Source organism: Epinephelus lanceolatus, chromosome 1 (genome assembly GCF_041903045.1).
Source record: "Epinephelus lanceolatus isolate andai-2023 chromosome 1, ASM4190304v1, whole genome shotgun sequence".
Taxonomy (NCBI): Eukaryota; Metazoa; Chordata; class Actinopteri; order Perciformes; family Serranidae; genus Epinephelus; species Epinephelus lanceolatus.
This window is the reverse complement of record NC_135734.1, coordinates 48738175-48757037: the sequence shown is the minus strand read 5'-3', so window position 1 is coordinate 48757037 and position 18863 is coordinate 48738175. Positions and strand designations below refer to the sequence as shown.

Sequence of the window (18863 nt, the reverse complement as noted above, 5' to 3'; positions counted from 1 at the left end):
CTGTCTATTTCTCCTCCACTGGTTGGTGCTTTGATACGTGGCACCTCCTGTGTTCATGTTGATGTGTGCTTAGGTCTGTTTCCATCCAGCAGCTAAATTTGCCCATAATAAACTTGAGTGGAAATGCTGGAAATCTGAAAAAAAAATATTGCAAAAAAGTAAAAGGTGGTGTAAAAGTAAAAGCTAAATATGACAAAATGCTTGTACGTGATGTACATGTGACTTAAACATCACTGAACAGATGACAACATTGGATCTGTGCATAGCAATGAGGCGACTGTAACCTTCCTCACATTAATACATGAAACAAACAAATTACATATGTCATATAACATCATGTTTTCTACATTTTGGGTAAAAAACTACTCTGTTAACATTACGGGCTTTGTCACTTAAATGTTAACATGTTTTTGATGGAGTTGTTGAAATGACTGATGGTGTGAGGATAGTTTTAACTCTTGAGTGACCAAGGCATAAATACAAAGAACACTGAATGTTTGCCATGGTCATTTGACTGTGGTGATAGCATAGTCATATACCCCTTTTCCAGCAAAATTAACATATGTATGTGGGTTTTTTAAGCACAGGAAACCTGCGTTAAATATGGCTATAGACTCATTTCCCATTGCCAGTAAACTAGCGCAGTACTCATGGCTTTAAAGGGCGTTGAAGACACATACTACACAACCACAAGACCTTTGTCTCCACTCCAGCTGAGGACCTTGGCTTCGTGTCATTTTCTGTCTCTCTCTCTACTGTGAAATTTCCATTAAAAGGTAAAATGCCAAATATGTTACACTACAGCTTCAACACTTACTACATGGACAGGTGATTGAAAAAGGTAACATGACGCACAGCCATGTGAAAGTATTACAAATTAATCAATTTAAAATAGTTTAAAATTAAATCTAATAAAACTTATAAGCTGAGCACTAGATACCACCTCATCAGCTGCAGCGTCTTGTGGTTTTGTGTTGTTGGCAGGAAATTTAATGTGAGTCACATCCTGTTGGCTTTATATAGCTTGCAAGCATACAGGGATACAATGCTGTAAAATACACACAGACAGTGAGGGATCATTACTGTATTTTCATAGCCTTACTGAGAGTGATCACAACTGTCACTCTCATGCCCATGGTTAAAAATGGATTATTAAAATCTCTTGCTTCCATTTGTCATTTTATTCCCTGTGTCACTGGTTTTCATATTTAGAAATTAGGAACTATAATTTATGATTCACTGCATTTCACAGATATCACATTTCATGATATCATATGAATTTTTTTAAATTGACTTATTTAATCCAAATAATGAACAATAATGAGGCTTGGTATAATACTACTGTTCTACCATTTCTGACGCATTGTGTTTATGTCAAGGACTTTCTATTCATTCAAACTGTATTTTTTTCTCCTCTCACTTCTCACCACTTAATTCCTGTTTACTGTCAGTGCAGAAAAAGCAAGGTACAATGAGGAGGGAATTTAAGAAGAGGAAGAAAAAAGGGAAGGAAAGACAGAGAGGTGGGGGCAAGAAGATTTTAGGTAACGTGCAACAGGAATTAAGAAACACAACGCCTGAGACCGACCAACTGTGGAGACACACCGAGCAGAGGAAACTGAAATAACCAGCTGGTGTTTAATGATCTGACGGAGAAACTCAGAGTCCGACACTGACACAATGAAGAGCTTTCTCCTACTCCTCCTCTCACTGATGACAGGTAACAAGATTACTGAAACCTAATTACTGATATCTCAATGAATAAAAATGGGAAAATCATATTATATGGTCCAATTTAAGCAAACTGTTTTGAGAGTAGAAATCCTACAGCAATATAATGTACTACAAAAATATACTGCTGCTCTACTGCAATACTGCTCTGACGGTGTCTACAGGTATCAGACACTTAAATTCAATGCTTTTAGAACATTTTTTAGATAATTTTTAACCAAATTTAGCAGTGATTTTTGGACAAAATCATCTTCTTATTCAAATATGTGGGTAAATTTGCCAACAGGTAAGTGTAAGTTTAAAGTAAAAAGACAGTAATGTGTTCAGTGGTAGGTTTACAAGAAGAATTTGTCTCATTTTGACAAAAAGAAATTAGAATTTATGATGGATAAATGAAATTTGATAAAATATTTGTGGCAATAAAAACTCAAATTAAAATTCAAGACAATTAAATTACTTTTAAATACTAATATTTATTTAATTGAATTTAAAAAATTAAGAACTTTTTAAGGACCTGCGGACACCCTGTGTGTTATAAAGTCAGACTTCTTTTTCATTTTTATTCTGAATCTTAAAGCCATTAATATTTTAAAATGTCAACAAGCTTGTGTTTTGCTGATGAAGCTCTGAGACTGTTTCAGAATCTGACATGATGTGAACTTTTCGCTCTGGTTTACAGGTTGTGAGGCCTCATCTAAAGGCGTGTGTCCAGAAGGATGGGTTGAATTCTTTTTCAAATATCCTGAAACAGATAAAAGAAATCAAAGTGTTGACATACTGAGGGTGGCCATTCAACAACTTGAACATGAGGACTTTAGGGAGTGCAAGTGTAAATCTGACCAAGATTCTGACTCATCCGATGACGACGATGACGACAGTAAAGTCAAATTTCACCCTGGTAAGAAATGGTATGTTTTATAACTGTCCCTTATGTCTTTGTTTCAGTACTTTGTAACTGTGTTAATAAGTAACTACCCTATACTGCATAAAATGGATGTAGCTATCATGATGTCACCCATTGGTTTGTGGACTCCCGATTTGAAGCCTTGGGTTTGGCATTTCAGCTGTCGCCATCTGGGTTTTTTGGAGCCAGAGTTGATCAAATTTGTACAAGAGGGTAGAGCTGTGGAGGATGTAGGGGTGGATCTGGCACACAGGCTGTCACTCAAACAGGCCTGCCCTTAATTACGTGTTAACTTTAAGCCTTAAGAAAATGTAAACAGGTGAGTTATATAAAAATTCACCCCTCGTACAGTTGTCACAAATGTTGAAATTAGCAATAGAGACATGGGGGTCTATGAGGATTTTTCCCTTGATCCTTATCTTAGTCACTTAATATTGAGTGTGTATCGATACCAAGTCTCGATCTGATACTTCTATTCTCCTAGAAATGGAGCGACACAGAACACATTTCAGGTACTTAAAAGTTATCAAAATCAATCCAGTGAAAAAGCTTGACAAATGAAGAGCTCTGCAATGCATTAAAAATAAAGCCCTAAATCTAAGCTGTTCCTTAATTATGTTTTCTTTATTAACAAAATATCAACATATAAAATAACAACCCCTTTAATCTTGTTGGCCTTGTCACTGCCTCGAGGGAATTTCTCTATCCAGAGTGTACTCTCCATAGTTTGTTGCTTCTGTGCACCCTTTGCCTGAGTTACATGGATGAACTGTGTTCTGAGTATATATCTTTGTCATCTGCACATCTCTTGTGCTGATTACATCAATAAATTACCCTTCTTGGCTTTTTGCTGGCTGTGCTTTTGTTGCACTTCCAGTGGCATGGTGACTGTCGTCCGCCTTCCATCACAGGATGTCGGCTGTATGAGCAGGGATTGGACCCTGCTTGCAGTGAAAGACTATGCGCCATTACATAGATTACAGCAAAATAACATAACTTAGGTAAATAAAAAAAGCCCACTTGTTGTGAGTTTTGCTATTGTTTATGGTGTGTGATGTTTGGCGGGGCTTAGCCTCTAATTGTACATACACAAGAGCTCAGTGTGGTGGAGCTGACCATGGCTGCATTCACTGCGTCACTGTGCATTTACGCATTACGAGTAAAATATCTGTGTAACAGCCAATGTAGGACAAATATCGGATTGGGCTCAATATTGCTTGATATACCGATCCCAATCAGCTGGAAAATGCCATGATAGGCCTCAATACTGATCTCTGAGCTTGGATCATGCATGATGTCCATGGTAAGGGGACAGTGTTTGACCACCACTCAGTATCACAAAGACAGGGACATTAAGCTGGTAGTCAGAGCTAGACTCCCAGTGTCTCTGCTGAATGAGTCTGATACATGAGTAAAAGACCTCAGAGTCTTGCCTATTATGTCTTGATTAGGGAGGGGTAAGAGAATTCAGCTGAAATGAAATTTTAAGCAGACACATACAGTAAAGGCAAATTTTGAACAAAGGGTGAAAAAATATTCAAGTATTCATCTACATAACTAACCAAATACAGATATAAAGGACAGATTTCACTGTTTACGTTTCCTTTTTACTTTCAGTTGACGACTGCCAGAAGCCATTTACCCACAATGCGTACAGAGCAGCTAAAACCACCATCACATGTGATTTCCCAGGAGAGAAAGACAAAGCCATAGTCAAGTTTTTCTGCAAAGAGAGCGGTTCCATCTGTGAGGTTGTTTTATCAACAAGATCATCTCTGCGGTCAAACGGGACATTCACTCTCACAGAAACCAACAGTGGCTTCAACATATCCATCACTAATGTGTCCTCACAGCATGCTGGTGTCTACTGGTGTGGAGTGGAATCAAATGAAAGAAGGTACCGAGCTGCACTCAAAAAAATACAACTTCAGGTAGAAGGTGAGAAGCAGACATCTGACACTTTGAGGTTTGATTTACTCACACATATAATTAAAGTGTCTATGAATTATGTTGTTAAGTACAGTTACTGATAGGCAATGTTGTCTGTCTGTCTACAGATATTACTAATTCGACAAGATGTCTAACTACTGGGCAGACTTTTACATACCAATGTGTGTATCCAAAAGGTGTGCCTATTAAGAAAATCCTCTGTAAAGGAGAAAATCCATCTATATGTGAACCTCTAGCGAACTCCTTACAGCGGGGCAAAAACACTGAGAGGTTTTCCATAGAGGACAACAAAAAAGAAGAAATCACCATAACTATGAGACAATTAACAACAGAAGACTCTGGGACATACTGGTGTGGAGCACAGATCACTGACAAACCCAAAAGCAACCCATTCTTCCACAAACTTGTGATGACAGTCGGTGAGTGTTCACATTATTTATGGTTTGGAGGTAAACTGTGGCAGGCTTTTAAGTTATGTTTACAAATAACTGTTTTGTTTTGAGAAATGTATTTGATCTGGTTAGTTTCTAGGGTCTTGGTGAGAAACCTTTTTTTTCTGAAATCTACTGCAGCAGATAAGTTCTGAATGAGTTTTGTGTGTTAATTTTGGTTTAAATGACGATAATCCTTTTGTGTGCTTTTATCTCCAGCAGGTGGCTCTTGGTTAAGTGTCATCATTCCTGTAGTCGTCTGTGTAGCTCTGCTCATGCTTATTTTGGTCTCCGTCTACAAACGTAAGAAATATTTAAAAATACATATGTACATGAATACACACTTTTTCTTACTGGAGGTAAGCAAGCTGGGAAGATGTAATTCCATAAATTAATTAGGTAATAACAGAAAAATAAGAAGAAGGTTTTGTCTGTAAATTGATATTTTATTAATAATCAACAGTTGAAAGTGTGTCACTTCTCCTGGTCAGCTGTAGAGTAGATCCTGGTTGTGAATGTGACAGATTTGTGTGGTGAAATTTATTCGCCACCTCTCCTGCTTGTTAATTTATTTTCCTTTTCTACTTTTACATTTTCTCATTTTTCTCTGACAGGATTTCAGCGTACAAAAAACACAAGAAAGGCAGAGGCACAGAACAACATGGTGAGTGAGCATATCTATAAAAATGGTGGTACTGCTTGTGACCCATGATGATCAGAATTTATTCATACATGTGTGATGCAGGCACTTACGAATTCAAGATGACTGCCGGTCACATACATAGTGAGTAAACACTCTGCTAAAGTACTGTTTATAGCAATTTTATCTCATTTGTTTTACATTAGGTCAGCCTCATCTGTGGCTTTCATCAGTTGGAGTGCATGATGGTTTTGAAGCTGTCTATATACTCCGAAAGTGCAAGGGCAACAAAGGCTTACTTGCGGCGTCCATGTTTTTTTTTTCCGACTTGTCCACCGTCGTCAACTAGAATGCAAAAACTGTTCTCAACTCAGAGGTGACGTCATTCCCACTTCCGACTTCCGACCTCCGAGTACAAAACGAACGCAGCATAATTATCTTAACGGCACCAGCTGGAAGGAACACTACATCGCAGCACACGAAAAATAAACTTGTTCGACATGATTATGTATGTAACTGCCAATAAGATGCAATGTGCCATATTACTATGACCAACTTTCACCCCTGACTTTAAGGGTGCCAGTATTGGTACTGGTATTGTAATTTTTTAAAGAATATCCAGCCCTGCTCAATATAACAATAAAGCACTGACTGGAGTTTGGTAACTGTCAAACCCTTAAAAATGTGCAAATTAGTTACCTGCAAATCTGTAGCTGCTTTATACTTCCAAGGGAACCATGTGCAATCTAAACATGGCAGTCACTACAGTATTATGTGATTGTCTAGCGATACACAATGGTCTGGTTAACATCATAATATTAAATGAAAACAAAAAGCCTACATCCATGTGAGCAGCTCTTTGAAGCTGTACTGCACAGCAGTTTTTTTCGAGCTAAATGCTAATGTTAGCATTCTAAAACGTCTGCCTCTATGGTTCATGCCTTTTGTTAAGATTGCATATGGACTTTCCATCCTGTGTTTCTCATTCTGCTCTGACAGGATCCTGCCTATGAGGAGATACAGGAGCACCCCCAGAAGCCAGGCTCAGGAACTGCACTTAAATCAATTTATGTCACTGCCAACGCTCCCACAAACCCCTCTGCTTCACAGTATTACTCCACGGTCAACTTTAACAGCAGCTCTGGTGAAGTCAGTGGTGACACATATTCCACTGTGAGGGACAACCAACAATTTCCCACCTACTCGACTGTCAATCACCCATCCAGACTTCCTGAAGACTCTTTCTATTCTACTGTCAACAACCCACAGCAGCACTGAGACAAGTCCTGTCATTTTCTTAAGGAGTCACTATACTGATCCCTTTTGTTTGATTCAAGGTTAAGTCACAGAAATGTTTATACAGATATTTAAGGACTTTCAAGTACTTTTTCAAGCACTTTTTTCATTTTCAAGGACTCAATACAAATATTTGATTTTTAAATTTTCATTAAATTGTCATCACATTGTCATTAAACAAACAAATGATGTGATCAATGTCTCTTTTTAGTCAAGGGTTAATTATCACACTCTTTCAAGGCATACATGTATAAAATCTTCAACAAAACATTTCAAGGAAATCTCAAGGAAACAAATGCCAGCTGGAACTTCTGTACTGGAAGTTTTCTACAGAGCTTTTTAATCAGCGCACTGCTGAAGAGGAAAACAAATCACAGTTAAAAGCCAGCTCATTAAAATAAATCATGTTTAACTTAGCCATGTTAATAAGCTGACTGGTTTTGCTGGGGTTTCAGGAGTAGAATGACATAAAAATAAAACAATGATGTCAAGCAGGATATTATCAAGGCGAGGACAAATGAGAGGGAGAGTGCACCATGGAGACGGTGTGGCATCAGAGTAAATGAATTATTTGGAATTATTTTTTGGCATTCTTGCTTTATTTGATTGCACTGCAGTAGGGACTCAGCCTTAGTGGTACATGCTCTACCCGATGAGCTAACTGTGCTCCTAGTGAAAAAGGTTTGCGTAGAGCCCTGTTTGAACTGTTTTTAGCCTCATTGTAGCCTGTAGCTCTAACTGCCTCTCTGGGCACCGCGTTCACGTGTGTGCGCTTGCATGAGATCGTGAGACATGGGCACCATGTTCATGTGTGTGTGCTTGCTTTCGCTGGTCTCACGCTGGCTGGTTGGTGCAGCCTGGACCTAAATGTTGTTGTTGTCAGCCTGGGCTGCCTGCAGAGACCGGACTTTTTCACAGTATATTCAGAGGACATGTAGCTAGCGGATTGTGAGGAGATGTTTGCTGTATGTGACATATGACTTGACTTGTGACTTGCTTGACCTGAGCAATGACTCGACTTGACTTGCTTGACTTTTAGCAGGGACTTGACTTGACTTGCTTGATTCTCACCACAACTAACTTAGGACTTGCTTGAGACTTGAAGGTAAAAACCTGAGACTTGCTTGTGACTTGCACGTGTGACTTTCCCCCATGTCTGTTCTGAATCGACCGCAATTGATTCGCCATGTGTTTGTAAAAACACACACTTTATTTTGAAGTACAGTGAATATCTGGCACAGAGCTTTTATTGTGAAGTGCTGTTTCCTGCTGTAGAGTGAGTAATAACAGACAGCTACTTGACAGAGACAGCAAACTAGCTTGAGACACGTCCAAACACAAGTATGACGCTGAATATGTTAAACTGTGTGGACCTTGAACTAATGACTAAGGACAAATCTGAACCCATGGCTGGAGCAACTGGAAACCACTGATCTAAATTTAAGTCTCGTGATTATTTAGATAAGTTGGTTTTATTGAAGCCCTTTGATCACTGGTAATACTGATTGACAACAAGATGGACCGATCAGTTTGTATACAAGCTGCTGGGACTGATAGGGTTAATGCTGTGACACACAAAAACTAGAAAAATGACAGAGGGAGAAACACAGGTGTACAGACGCTGCGCAGTCGTGCTGCCACTATCAACCAACAGATGAAAAGAGGAAGTTACAAAATCTGCTAGAGTTAAAAAGTCTCACTGAGGATTTCAACATCCAAGATGAACACAACATGGAGCTTTCTTCTGCTCTTCCTCTCAACAATTACAGGTAATAATATAACTACTGTCTGACACCTGATATTAGAGATATGACAGATACGTGTTACAGCTTCTTAAGAAATGAACCAGTTTAAATACATCCTGTGGTGTGGTTTCAGCGACTCTGTTTGAATTTCTTTAGTTTAACTCAGGTCTAAGTATCAGCTTTACATTTTACATTTAAAAGTTATTTAGATAAGTACATTTTTAGCTTCTCACAATAGATAATTCATCTGACACAGACAACCTGAAGCCTGTCCTAGTAGTAGTAGTACTGTATATTTACTGGAAATACGTAGTTATTTCCTGTAAATATACAGCGTTCAAAGCTGATGTTTTGAATTTGATATAACCCACCACTTGTTCGTGAAACCTCCCCTTGCACACAGGCAGTGATGCATTTTTATATTTATTCATGTTTCTGTTTTTTTTTTTGTTTTTTTTTTTACAACTATGTAACATGTTAACATGGGTTGCTAATAATGAACAAGGGTAGAGCAGGTACTCTTCACCAAAGATGGAGGAAACATAAGCAGAAGTGAAAGCCACATACAACTTATATATAGCCATTATAACGTCAGCAAAAAAGCCTGTATGATTAAAAGAACCAAACAGGTGCAGAAACCAAACTCCTGATTCGAACTGCCTCAACTGTGGGAGTACGATACAGGAAATTAATTGCTCTGTATTTAAACAGCAGAATTATTAGTGACAATACAAGTGAACAAAAAACCACTAGGTGTTTGCAGAGCTGTATTTAATAATTTATGTGTTTAAATGAATCTATTAGAACCATGTTTGCAGTTGACCACTTGCTGATAATTATAAGAAATTTACAGATATCATGGACCACAAAACTGCTGCCTTGCTACTTATTATGGTAGCTAACTCACCAACTAAGTTGTACTTGTGATACAATATTACATTTGGATATGTTTGTTCCAGTTTAATCGTTTATAAGTTGGCCTGCATTAACTACTATAATGGCCACTGCTAACAGGAACTGCTGGTTCGAGATGGCAAGTGACTCCTTTCACATACCTGTACTCATGATCCAGTGCTTGTCTAAAAATATTGATTAGGCTGCTTTAATTACAAGTTGGTTACAGCTAACCAAGGCTGATTGGTTCACATAATCACAGCTACAAAAATAATAACACAAGGATAGTTTCCTACAGCATTCGGTAATACAATAGCATAAGTCCAAAGTAGATATAACACAAATTACTTCGTGTTAGGCTCATCCTAATTCTGTAAATGTTCTCCTACTGACACAAAGTTCATCCGCCATTGACTGATTCATCTTTGTGATCTACTGATGCAGAAAGAGCTAAACTCAGTGTACTGCAGTAGCTCTGGGATTATTTCTGTCTGACATGATGTGAACTTTTGTCTTTGTCTGATCTACAGGCCGTGAGACCAAATCTGAAGTGAAGGGATGCAGAGAAGGATGGTTAGAGTTTACCTGTGAATATCAAAAAAGAAATGGAAAATATACAAGTGTTGAAGTTCACGCCAAAAACAAATTAATAAGAAGTACAAAGAAGGATATGTGGGAATACGAAGGCAGGTTTTCCCTGTACCATGATACAGAAAATAAAAATTTCAGGGTGGCCATCAAACAACTTCAATCTTTGGACGATGGAAGGTACTGGTGTGAATTTTACCAAGGATCTAGGCCACATCACAGTACTAAAGAACTGGAGTTAGAAGCTGGTAAGAAACACTCACTTTTAATGTTTTGAAATGAAAATTAAAAATTGAAACTTACTGCAATTTTCTACTAACTAAATAAAGCAAACAAACCAAAAAATGATAACATAAAATATAACAACACAATGTACATGTGATTAATCAAATTTTAAGAAACTATGCAAGAATGACTGGTTGCTCAATACAACCAAATGCAGATCAAACATTTTTGTCAGGTGCTCATGGAAACAGGTAAGAACAGGATCTACAGGGAGGCAATCCAGCAACTCCAAGAAATATATCAATGAGGAAGGAAATATTAAAAGCATTTATTGTAGGGGCTGAATATTCAAAACAGCCAACATAATTCACACACTATAGGTCAAGGACAAGGGTGGCACTGTTGTGTTATCCAAGGACAGAAATATCAGAAAAGGTTTGTTGGCACCTTGACATCAAACACTACGAAAGACTTTATAGCAATCTCTTGCTGGATTTGAAAAAACAGTTTGATGCTCCACTGAAAGAGATGCTTGATAAGGGTCAGGTCAATGATAATGTATTTGGGGCGGCAGTAGCTCAGTCCATAGGGACTTGGGTTGGGAACTGGAGGGTCGCCTGTTCAAGTCCCCGTCCGGACCCAGCATGGAGCGTGGACTGGTAGCTGGAGAGGTGCCAGTTCACCTCCTGGGCACTGCCGAGGTGCCCCTGAGCAAGGCACCAAACCCCCCAACCGCTCGGAACGCCTGTCATGGGCAGCCCACTCTGACATCTCTCCACTTAGTGCATGTATAGGTCCAGTTTGTGCATGTGTGTGTTCGGACCTGTGTGTAATTGACAGAGTGAAAAATTGAATTTCCCCTCGGGGATTAATAAAGTATATAAAATTAAAAAAAAAAAAAATAATTTGGTTTCCAGTTGAACACCCTGTTATAGCAACTTTTTACTTACTGGGATAACCCTCCCAGCTGTCCTATAATATCAGGTAAAGGCTGGCTGACAGAATGTCCTTCCATATACATCGATTCTTTTATTTAACTTTTAGTATGAAACCTTTCATCCTTTATTTAGTCCTGGTGATATGTGCCAAATGTGAGGTGATATGCTCATTTTCTCATAAAAGCATGAAACTTGGTACACTTGCACAGTGAACATTTTCAGAGATGGAGCTATCGCAAAAAATGCTTTGTGGTGGCCATGGTGTCCAATTTACTTTCCGCCATAATGGAATTTTTCCCCATCAGACATCCTCAACCAAACATGCTAACACAGAATTGGTGATGTCTACCCCTATGTTTTAATGGTCAATGATTACAATGAATGTGTCAAACACAAAGATTCACTTCAAAAAATGTATTTCAGAAACATGTTTACTTGTTTTGTTGTTGTTTTTAAACCTATTTTTCACTGTCTCCTTTAACCCTAAATCAAGGTCAGGTGCTCAACACTATTGATGAGTCTCATTTGACAGCAATGATGTATTTCTGCTTAAAAAAGGGTCGATCAACACTTTTTTTTATGTCGCACACCTGGAGAATTTTGTTACGTCAAAGACGACATCATATTTTGTTGTGCAATGTGATTGGTAGTATTACTATCGTCGCCACAGAGAAAGTAGTTTTAAAACCACACTGCTTCTGACCTGCTTTCCATGTGTCTGTCCACAGAAGCAGCCGTCTGTCAGCAGGAGCTCCTGCAGAGCTGAGAGGACAGAGGCCAGCCCTTTATACATCTATGGGCTGGCCAAACTACCTTCACTGGGCTGACTGACATTTACTGAACCAAAACAGTTTTTATGTCAGCTCCAGGGAAGAAAGAGAAAAAAATCAACAGTGTTTTCATTTACTTATTTAATTTCCTAGCCTGTCATGGCAAATGAGCGGAATCTGCCACACACAGACTGGGAACTGATAAATTCATGAATATATGGTTAATTAAAAAAGCACATGACAAGACACGCAGTTGACAAGCAGAACGTTACTCACTGTATCAGTGAGGTGACATTCATTTCCATCCCTAGCACAATATTATTGATACATTTTGATTGGCTCAGTCAGTGTCACATTTTAAAAAGCTTAAAAAAACCCACTTGTACAGACTTGCATTTTCATAACCTTTTTATACTTTCTATGTTTTTACAAACATTTTATGGTCTTTTTCTCTTTTGTTTTATATCTCTGTTTGGCAACCTAGCATTGCATTTTCTTTGCATCAGTGAAGCACTATGCAATTCTGGTTTTGAAAGGAGCTTAATGAATAAAATGTACTTATTTGCATGTTTTATCTTTCTTTTCTATTTTCAGATGAAGACTGCCAGAGCCCATTTACCCACACTGCGTACAAATCAGCTACAATTACCATCACATGTGATTTTCCAGAAAACACATACAACTTCAGTGTCAAGTTTTTCTGCAAAGAGAACCATTCAACCTGTGAGGATATTTTACCAACAAAATATTCTCTGAAACCCAAAGTCACTCTCGCAGAAACCAACAGTGGCTTCAACATATCCATCAGTAAAGTATCCTCACAGCATGCTGGTGTCTACTGGTGTGGAGTGGAATCAAATGAAAGAAGGTACCGAGCTGCACTCAGAAAAATACAACTGAAAGTAGAAGGTGAGAAGCAAACATTTCATTGGATTATACATGCATACTGTACTATGCTGTATACACACATATATACACACACATACAGTATACACAGTATGTATTTATATGTCTGGCATAATAATTTGTCTTTGTCTGTCTGTCTTCAGATATTTCTAACTTCAAAAGGTCTCCAACTATTGGACAGAATTTCACATACTGGTGTGGATATCCAGAGGGTGCTCCAAGAAACAAATTCATCTGTAAGGGAGAAGATACATCTACATGTAAACCTCTAGTAAACACCACACAGCTCAACTTGAACCCTGGGAAGTTTTCCATGAAGGATGACAAAGATCAGAGAAACATCACCATTACAGTGATAAACATAACCAAAGAAGACATTGGGACATACTGGTGTGGGGCAGTAAGCACTGATCCAAGACGCAGCAACCCATTCTTCCACAGATTTGTGATGACTGTAGGTGAGTTAAGTTATTTTATGTTGTGGATGTTATCTGACCCTGGTTCAGATTGGAGAAGGACATCAAGCATTAAAAATGCTGGTGTGTGGTTTTGTCTCCGTCAGAAAGAAAAAATAGAAATTAAAACAATTCATGAGCATTTGTGCTAAAGGTGGATATATTAACAAACCCATTCTCTGCAAGGTTAAAAACAAAAACATAAGATGAATGTGTGGAATGCAGTATATAAGTTGGGAATTAGTGTTTTTCTCTTGCAAAATATATATTTTTTTCCGTTGATTTTTTTTTTTGCCAAATTTATCTTTAATTTTCTTCCTTTTGATGAGACATTGTTAATTTCTATATGCTTTTATATACGATTTGATCAACCCTCTGTTTGTTTTCAGTTCCACCATCACCGACATCTCCTGTTTCTTCAACCCAGTCGACTACTGTATCTACTGGGAGTCAAAGTAAGAGAGCATGTCTGCTGCAGGAGAACAGTTTTTGCAAATCAATTTCTACAAAATACCTTTTAAATTCCTAAACACAGACAGCTCTGGATGACAATGACGTGTTAACTGTGTTTTCAACAATGTTGAATATTTTCTTTGTTGTGCAGTTGATCTTGCAGATAGCCATCAGGTCATCATTATTGTGGTCGTCTGTGTGTCTGTGCTGCTGCTGCTGCTGTTGGTGCTCATTTTGATCCTTATCTACAAACGTAAGAGTTACTACCAGTTTGCAGAACACAAAACACGCACCTACAGTACATCAAACCACATTCACCACATCTCCATCCTGTGTGTATGTGACATCTAGATATAATAAGGCAAAGCAGACCTACCAGATTAGACTTCACTTTTGTTTCATGTCGAGAAGTCTTTTTATTTCTAGCTTTCATCACAGATTTCTGGGGATAGACACTGGTTGTTAAGTCATACTTAATAAAAACCAAACTGAAAAATATAAATTACTGCAGTGCAATTCTGTCTGTTCTTTCCTGGACAGTGCAACATGCACTGGTTGAAATTTGGTTAGATGTAGATGCAACTGTGTTTTCATTTAAGAAAATTAATTAAATTAATCCACTTTATGTCCTTCTGCTTGTTTATTTTTTGGTTTTCTTCCTTTTCTGCTTCTGCCAGGACATTTCAAAAACAAGAGAAATGCAGCACAGCACATCAAAGAGGTTAGTGTTTAAATGTATGTCTGTGTGGTCATATTGAATAGGTAGTAATATCATGGCTCAACAATAAGGACTGCCCAATTGCAAGTGGCAAGTGAAATGCCACGCTGGACTAGTAAGTCTGAAAACTCACTTGCCCTATCAGGCAAATGGTAAAAAAGGATTTAACACAAAAAGGATTTAACACTTTTTTCTGAGCTGATGATGGGAGTAGCTACACAGTGAGCCATCTTGCTTCATTCTCATCATCGCTGAGAGTTGCACATGTGCAGAACCGATTAGCCACTTGTTTGAAAATGGCGGCAGGTAAAGACAAAGTTCATGACCTGAGGCACAACCTTAAAATAACAATATTTAAGTATTTCTGTTATCTTGGATTTAGGAGCTTAGTTGGGTTGCGCCTGAGTGTGTAATACAATGTACTGCACTGTTTGCCACAGGTTGGAGAGCAAGGCTGATAAAATGGGGTCAATTCTACAAATTTATTGTCTTTTTTTGTTTGTTTTTTAACTGCTAATAAATAAAACAATTTGTATACACACAGCAGGATGAAGCTGGTTAGATGAAGCAGTGAAGGCCGCTTCAATGTTTTACCGTTAGCCCGAGCTAACACAGCAGCAGTGGTTGATATCCAACACCGAGCTGTTGAACAATTCAACCAACTACACTGACACCAAAATGGCTCAGCTCCATAGTTAAACTTGTCAACAGCGAGTACAGTTAGCCGTGTGATGCTAACACTTCCGCTGTGTGTGCAGGTGGACTGCAGGGTGTGCTCCTGTCTCAGTGTTTCTCCTACCATAATATTAGGGAGGCACCCCGCCCCCCCCCCCCCCCAACGGCACCCCGCGCTCCCCCTGAAGGTCAAGTTAATTTTATTTTATTTATAGCGCCAGATCACAACAGAAGTCATTTAAGATTACCTTTCCTATCGAACAGGTCTATACCTTGTCCTTTTATTAAACAAACTAAATAGCCTTGTGTTATTTATCTTATTTACACAATGGCATGTCATTTCTGTCTCTACATGGCCGCGCGTTTACAATTCCCCTCCACCCTGATGCGCGCACACACAAACACAGACATATGCGCATACACACACAGACATGTGCGCGCACACACAGATGAGCACACTCCCACCAGCGGACAGAGAGCATGCGTTGGAAAATATGTCGCGTCAACCATCTGAAAAGCACACAAAAATATCCGCGTTTTTTTAACGCTTCCAGGGTGGTAAAGATGGTGAAGAAGAAACGTTCCGATGTTTCAGTTGTTATATTGACTGCTGTCATTAAAAGAAACACATGAACACCATGATGCCTTTAACTGGTTGTGTCAGTGTCCGTCTGTTTGCAACTTAATTCTGTGTTGAGTACAATTTGTATGGTTAGTGCTTATTGTCTGCACTGGATATAAACTGTTCAGACTGTATTTTTCGTTCTTCCCTCAAAGGATTATGTCTACGAGGAGATACAGGAACACCCTCAGAAGCCTGACTCAGGCCATGCAATGAACTTTCCCACAAACCCCTCTGACTCGCTGCATTACTCTACTGTTAGCTTTAAAAACTGCTCTGGAGAAGCTGGTGGTGAGGGATTGATCACCAGACCCTGCAATTCTGCCTGTGAATATTCTACTGTGAAGGACAGCCAAAGTCCAACCAACTCTACTGTCAACCAGACATCTTCAGAGGATCCTCTCTACTCAACAGTCTACAAGCCACAGAAGCAATGAGGAAACATCAGGCAGGAATTTATTTACAAAATGTATGGCCAAGATGTCAAGTCATTCATCTTTTTATATGTTGTTCTTTACAATGACATCCAGCCTAGACTTTAGGAAGTACAACAAGACATTTAGATGTTGTAAATAGTGGTTCCCAACTGGTGGGTCGCAGTCCAAAATTGGGTTGCGGGCCCATTCTGAATTGACCGGAAGTGACTCGCAAACGTGTCAAGTTTAGAACACAACCAAAAAACTTTATTTTTTAGTACATTTCCAGCACAGTGCTTTTATTTTGAAGTGCCATTTTCTGCCATAGAGTGAGTGACTAACAGACAGCTACTTGACAGAGACAGCAAACTAGCTCAACAACAAGGCCAAATGCAAGTATGACGCTTAATATATTAAACTGCAGGTTCTCGCACTAATGACAAAGGAGAAATCTGGACCCCATGGCTGGAGCAGTTGGGAAGCACTGTTAAAAAATCATCGCTAAGGTATTGTGGCAGATCTTTGATTGGTAATGACTAGATGTGTCCTTTGTGTTTGTTGCCTCTGAAACTCGGCTTGTTTAAATCTTGTTAGAAAAAGAAAAAAAAAACATTTCATTAGTTTAAATCAATGTTAGAGCTACTAGTACTGATAGGACATGATCAATTATTTTTTATTCATATTGTATACTTTATTCTTATCAATTATTCATTCATATTATTTTTTTTTCATTATTGTAAATGTATCACAGATGCTGTATATGGTATTGTATATACCAGACAATAAGTGACAAGAAATTGCAGAACTGAAATGCTTTAGATGTTTAATGTTTCAACTGATGCAGTTACAGTTTGTCCATGGTTGTCAGGATGGCAACATTGGTCTGTCATTGGTCAGCTCATCAATTTAGTTTAGAGTGAAATATTGACAATCAATATTACAAAAATAATTGGATGGATTGTCATGACATTTTGTACAGACATTCATGTTCCTTAGACGATGAATCCTAATGACTTTTGCGGTCTCCTGACTCTTCCTCTAGCGCCACCATGAGGTTCACATCTGTGTTTTTCAGTAAAACGTCTTTACAAATATTGAATGGATTTCCATGTAAATTATTTCAGATATTTCTGCCAGTCTCAGGATAATTTGTAATAACTTTGGTGATCAACTGACTTTTCATCCAGTGTCATCATCAGGATTTATCTGTCCAATAATTTGTGACCAAATATCTGCACCGCTAGTTTAGTTTATAACATATATTTGTCAGGGACTGTATACAACAACTTTAATTTAACATAAGGAGATAAGATGCGATGTACTACGTTTAGCTACTAGTTTTAAGTGAACATAAAACTAAATTTCTTAAAGTCCAACATGTTTTGTTTCCTAAGTATGTTACAGTGATACTGTTGTATTTTTCACTGATGACATTCCCATCAGTGTTGTAGATAAAACGCAAATGTTCTAATAAAATAACAACAGAATCTTGATCATTTACAACAACTGTGTGATAGTCTCCTCATTTAATCTTATTCAATTTATTGTGTGCTGGTACGCTGGGTTATTTTTTTATATTCATTTTTTACTTCAGTACCATGTGGTGGTGGTATCAATATTGACACTGGTGGCCCCGTTTTCACCAGGACTCTCTCTTTTATCTACAAAAAAAACTTGCCATAAGAAAATGCAACAATCACACAATCCACATGGTACGTTTAAATGTCCGATGTTGAATATATTGGGTAAGTTTATATTTTAAATTTAAATCATCCCAAAACTCTCACATGCACACATGCACACACACACACACACACACACACACACACTCACACACACACACACACACACACACACACACACAGACAACACCTTACACCTGACGGAGCTAGAAAGGCTGTCTCTTTGTTCAGAGCTCTGCAAGTTACATTCAATTACCAAACCAAAAGAAAATATTTGGGCAGTTTAAACTCAACTTAATGACCCTTGTGTGCATCCTTTTCTGTTCTACAGTGGCATTATCCCCAAATACATTTTGATGCAGGTCCATAAAGTTAGTAAAATTGATTTAAGTTAACCACGTAATTTTAGTTTAATTAGGGGCCCCTTACAGTTTCTTAAAGCTTACCTGAAATCCAAGAGAAGAGTGCAGCCCGTCTAAAACCAAACCCTGGGACGACTCCTCGGCTCCTCCACATACAGCAGCAATGGTCCTCTGACCTCCTGTACACCGAAGCTTGATCATGAAGAAGACAACCTGCATACTGTAAAGTATAACTACAATTAGTATGCAGTTCTAATATTTGCAGATTGAATAACAAGATCTTGCACTAACAATGATTTTTAATTCTCGTTTTTAACTGAAATTTATAGGCAAAACTGAATAGGTGTAATTAATCAACATTAATGGCTACCTGCATTGGTTATCCTTGTGCCAGTCATATCAGCTGCTGATATCATGATTGTTATCACAGTTATAACAGTATTTTTATTCAGCAGTAAAAAA

General features: G+C 38.3%; 2 protein-coding genes across 7 annotated transcripts; both read left to right on the top strand.

Annotated features, from left to right (window-relative positions):
- The first annotated feature begins 1517 nt into the window (after positions 1 to 1517).
- LOC144464492 (uncharacterized) lies at positions 1518 to 7138 on the top strand. Of its 6 annotated transcripts, none has more exons than XM_078171669.1 (7): positions 1518 to 1720; positions 2411 to 2629; positions 4253 to 4573; positions 4693 to 5034; positions 5236 to 5319; positions 5631 to 5680; positions 5863 to 6649. In XM_078171669.1, exons 1-7 carry the CDS (start codon positions 1681 to 1683, stop codon positions 6034 to 6036), a joined length of 1230 nt encoding a protein of 409 aa, XP_078027795.1. In that variant the 5' UTR covers positions 1518 to 1680; the 3' UTR covers positions 6037 to 6649. The 6 variants fall into 6 exon arrangements, with proteins under 6 accessions (XP_078027795.1, XP_078027788.1, XP_078027793.1 ...); XM_078171662.1 differs by lacking the exon at positions 5863 to 6649 and adding an exon at positions 6656 to 7138 and having other exon boundaries at positions 1522 to 1720; positions 5239 to 5319; XM_078171667.1 differs by lacking the exon at positions 5863 to 6649 and adding an exon at positions 6656 to 7138 and having other exon boundaries at positions 1523 to 1720; positions 4693 to 5004; positions 5239 to 5319.
- Positions 7139 to 8250: 1112 nt separating this feature from the next.
- LOC117256682 (polymeric immunoglobulin receptor-like) lies at positions 8251 to 17863 on the top strand. Its single transcript, XM_033626252.2, has 8 exons — positions 8251 to 8721; positions 10122 to 10427; positions 12707 to 13021; positions 13162 to 13476; positions 13863 to 13928; positions 14078 to 14179; positions 14604 to 14647; positions 16097 to 17863. The coding sequence occupies exons 1-8, from the start codon at positions 8673 to 8675 to the stop codon at positions 16376 to 16378; spliced, it is 1479 nt and encodes a 492-aa protein (XP_033482143.1). The 5' UTR covers positions 8251 to 8672; the 3' UTR covers positions 16379 to 17863.
- The last annotated feature ends 1000 nt before the right edge of the window (positions 17864 to 18863 follow it).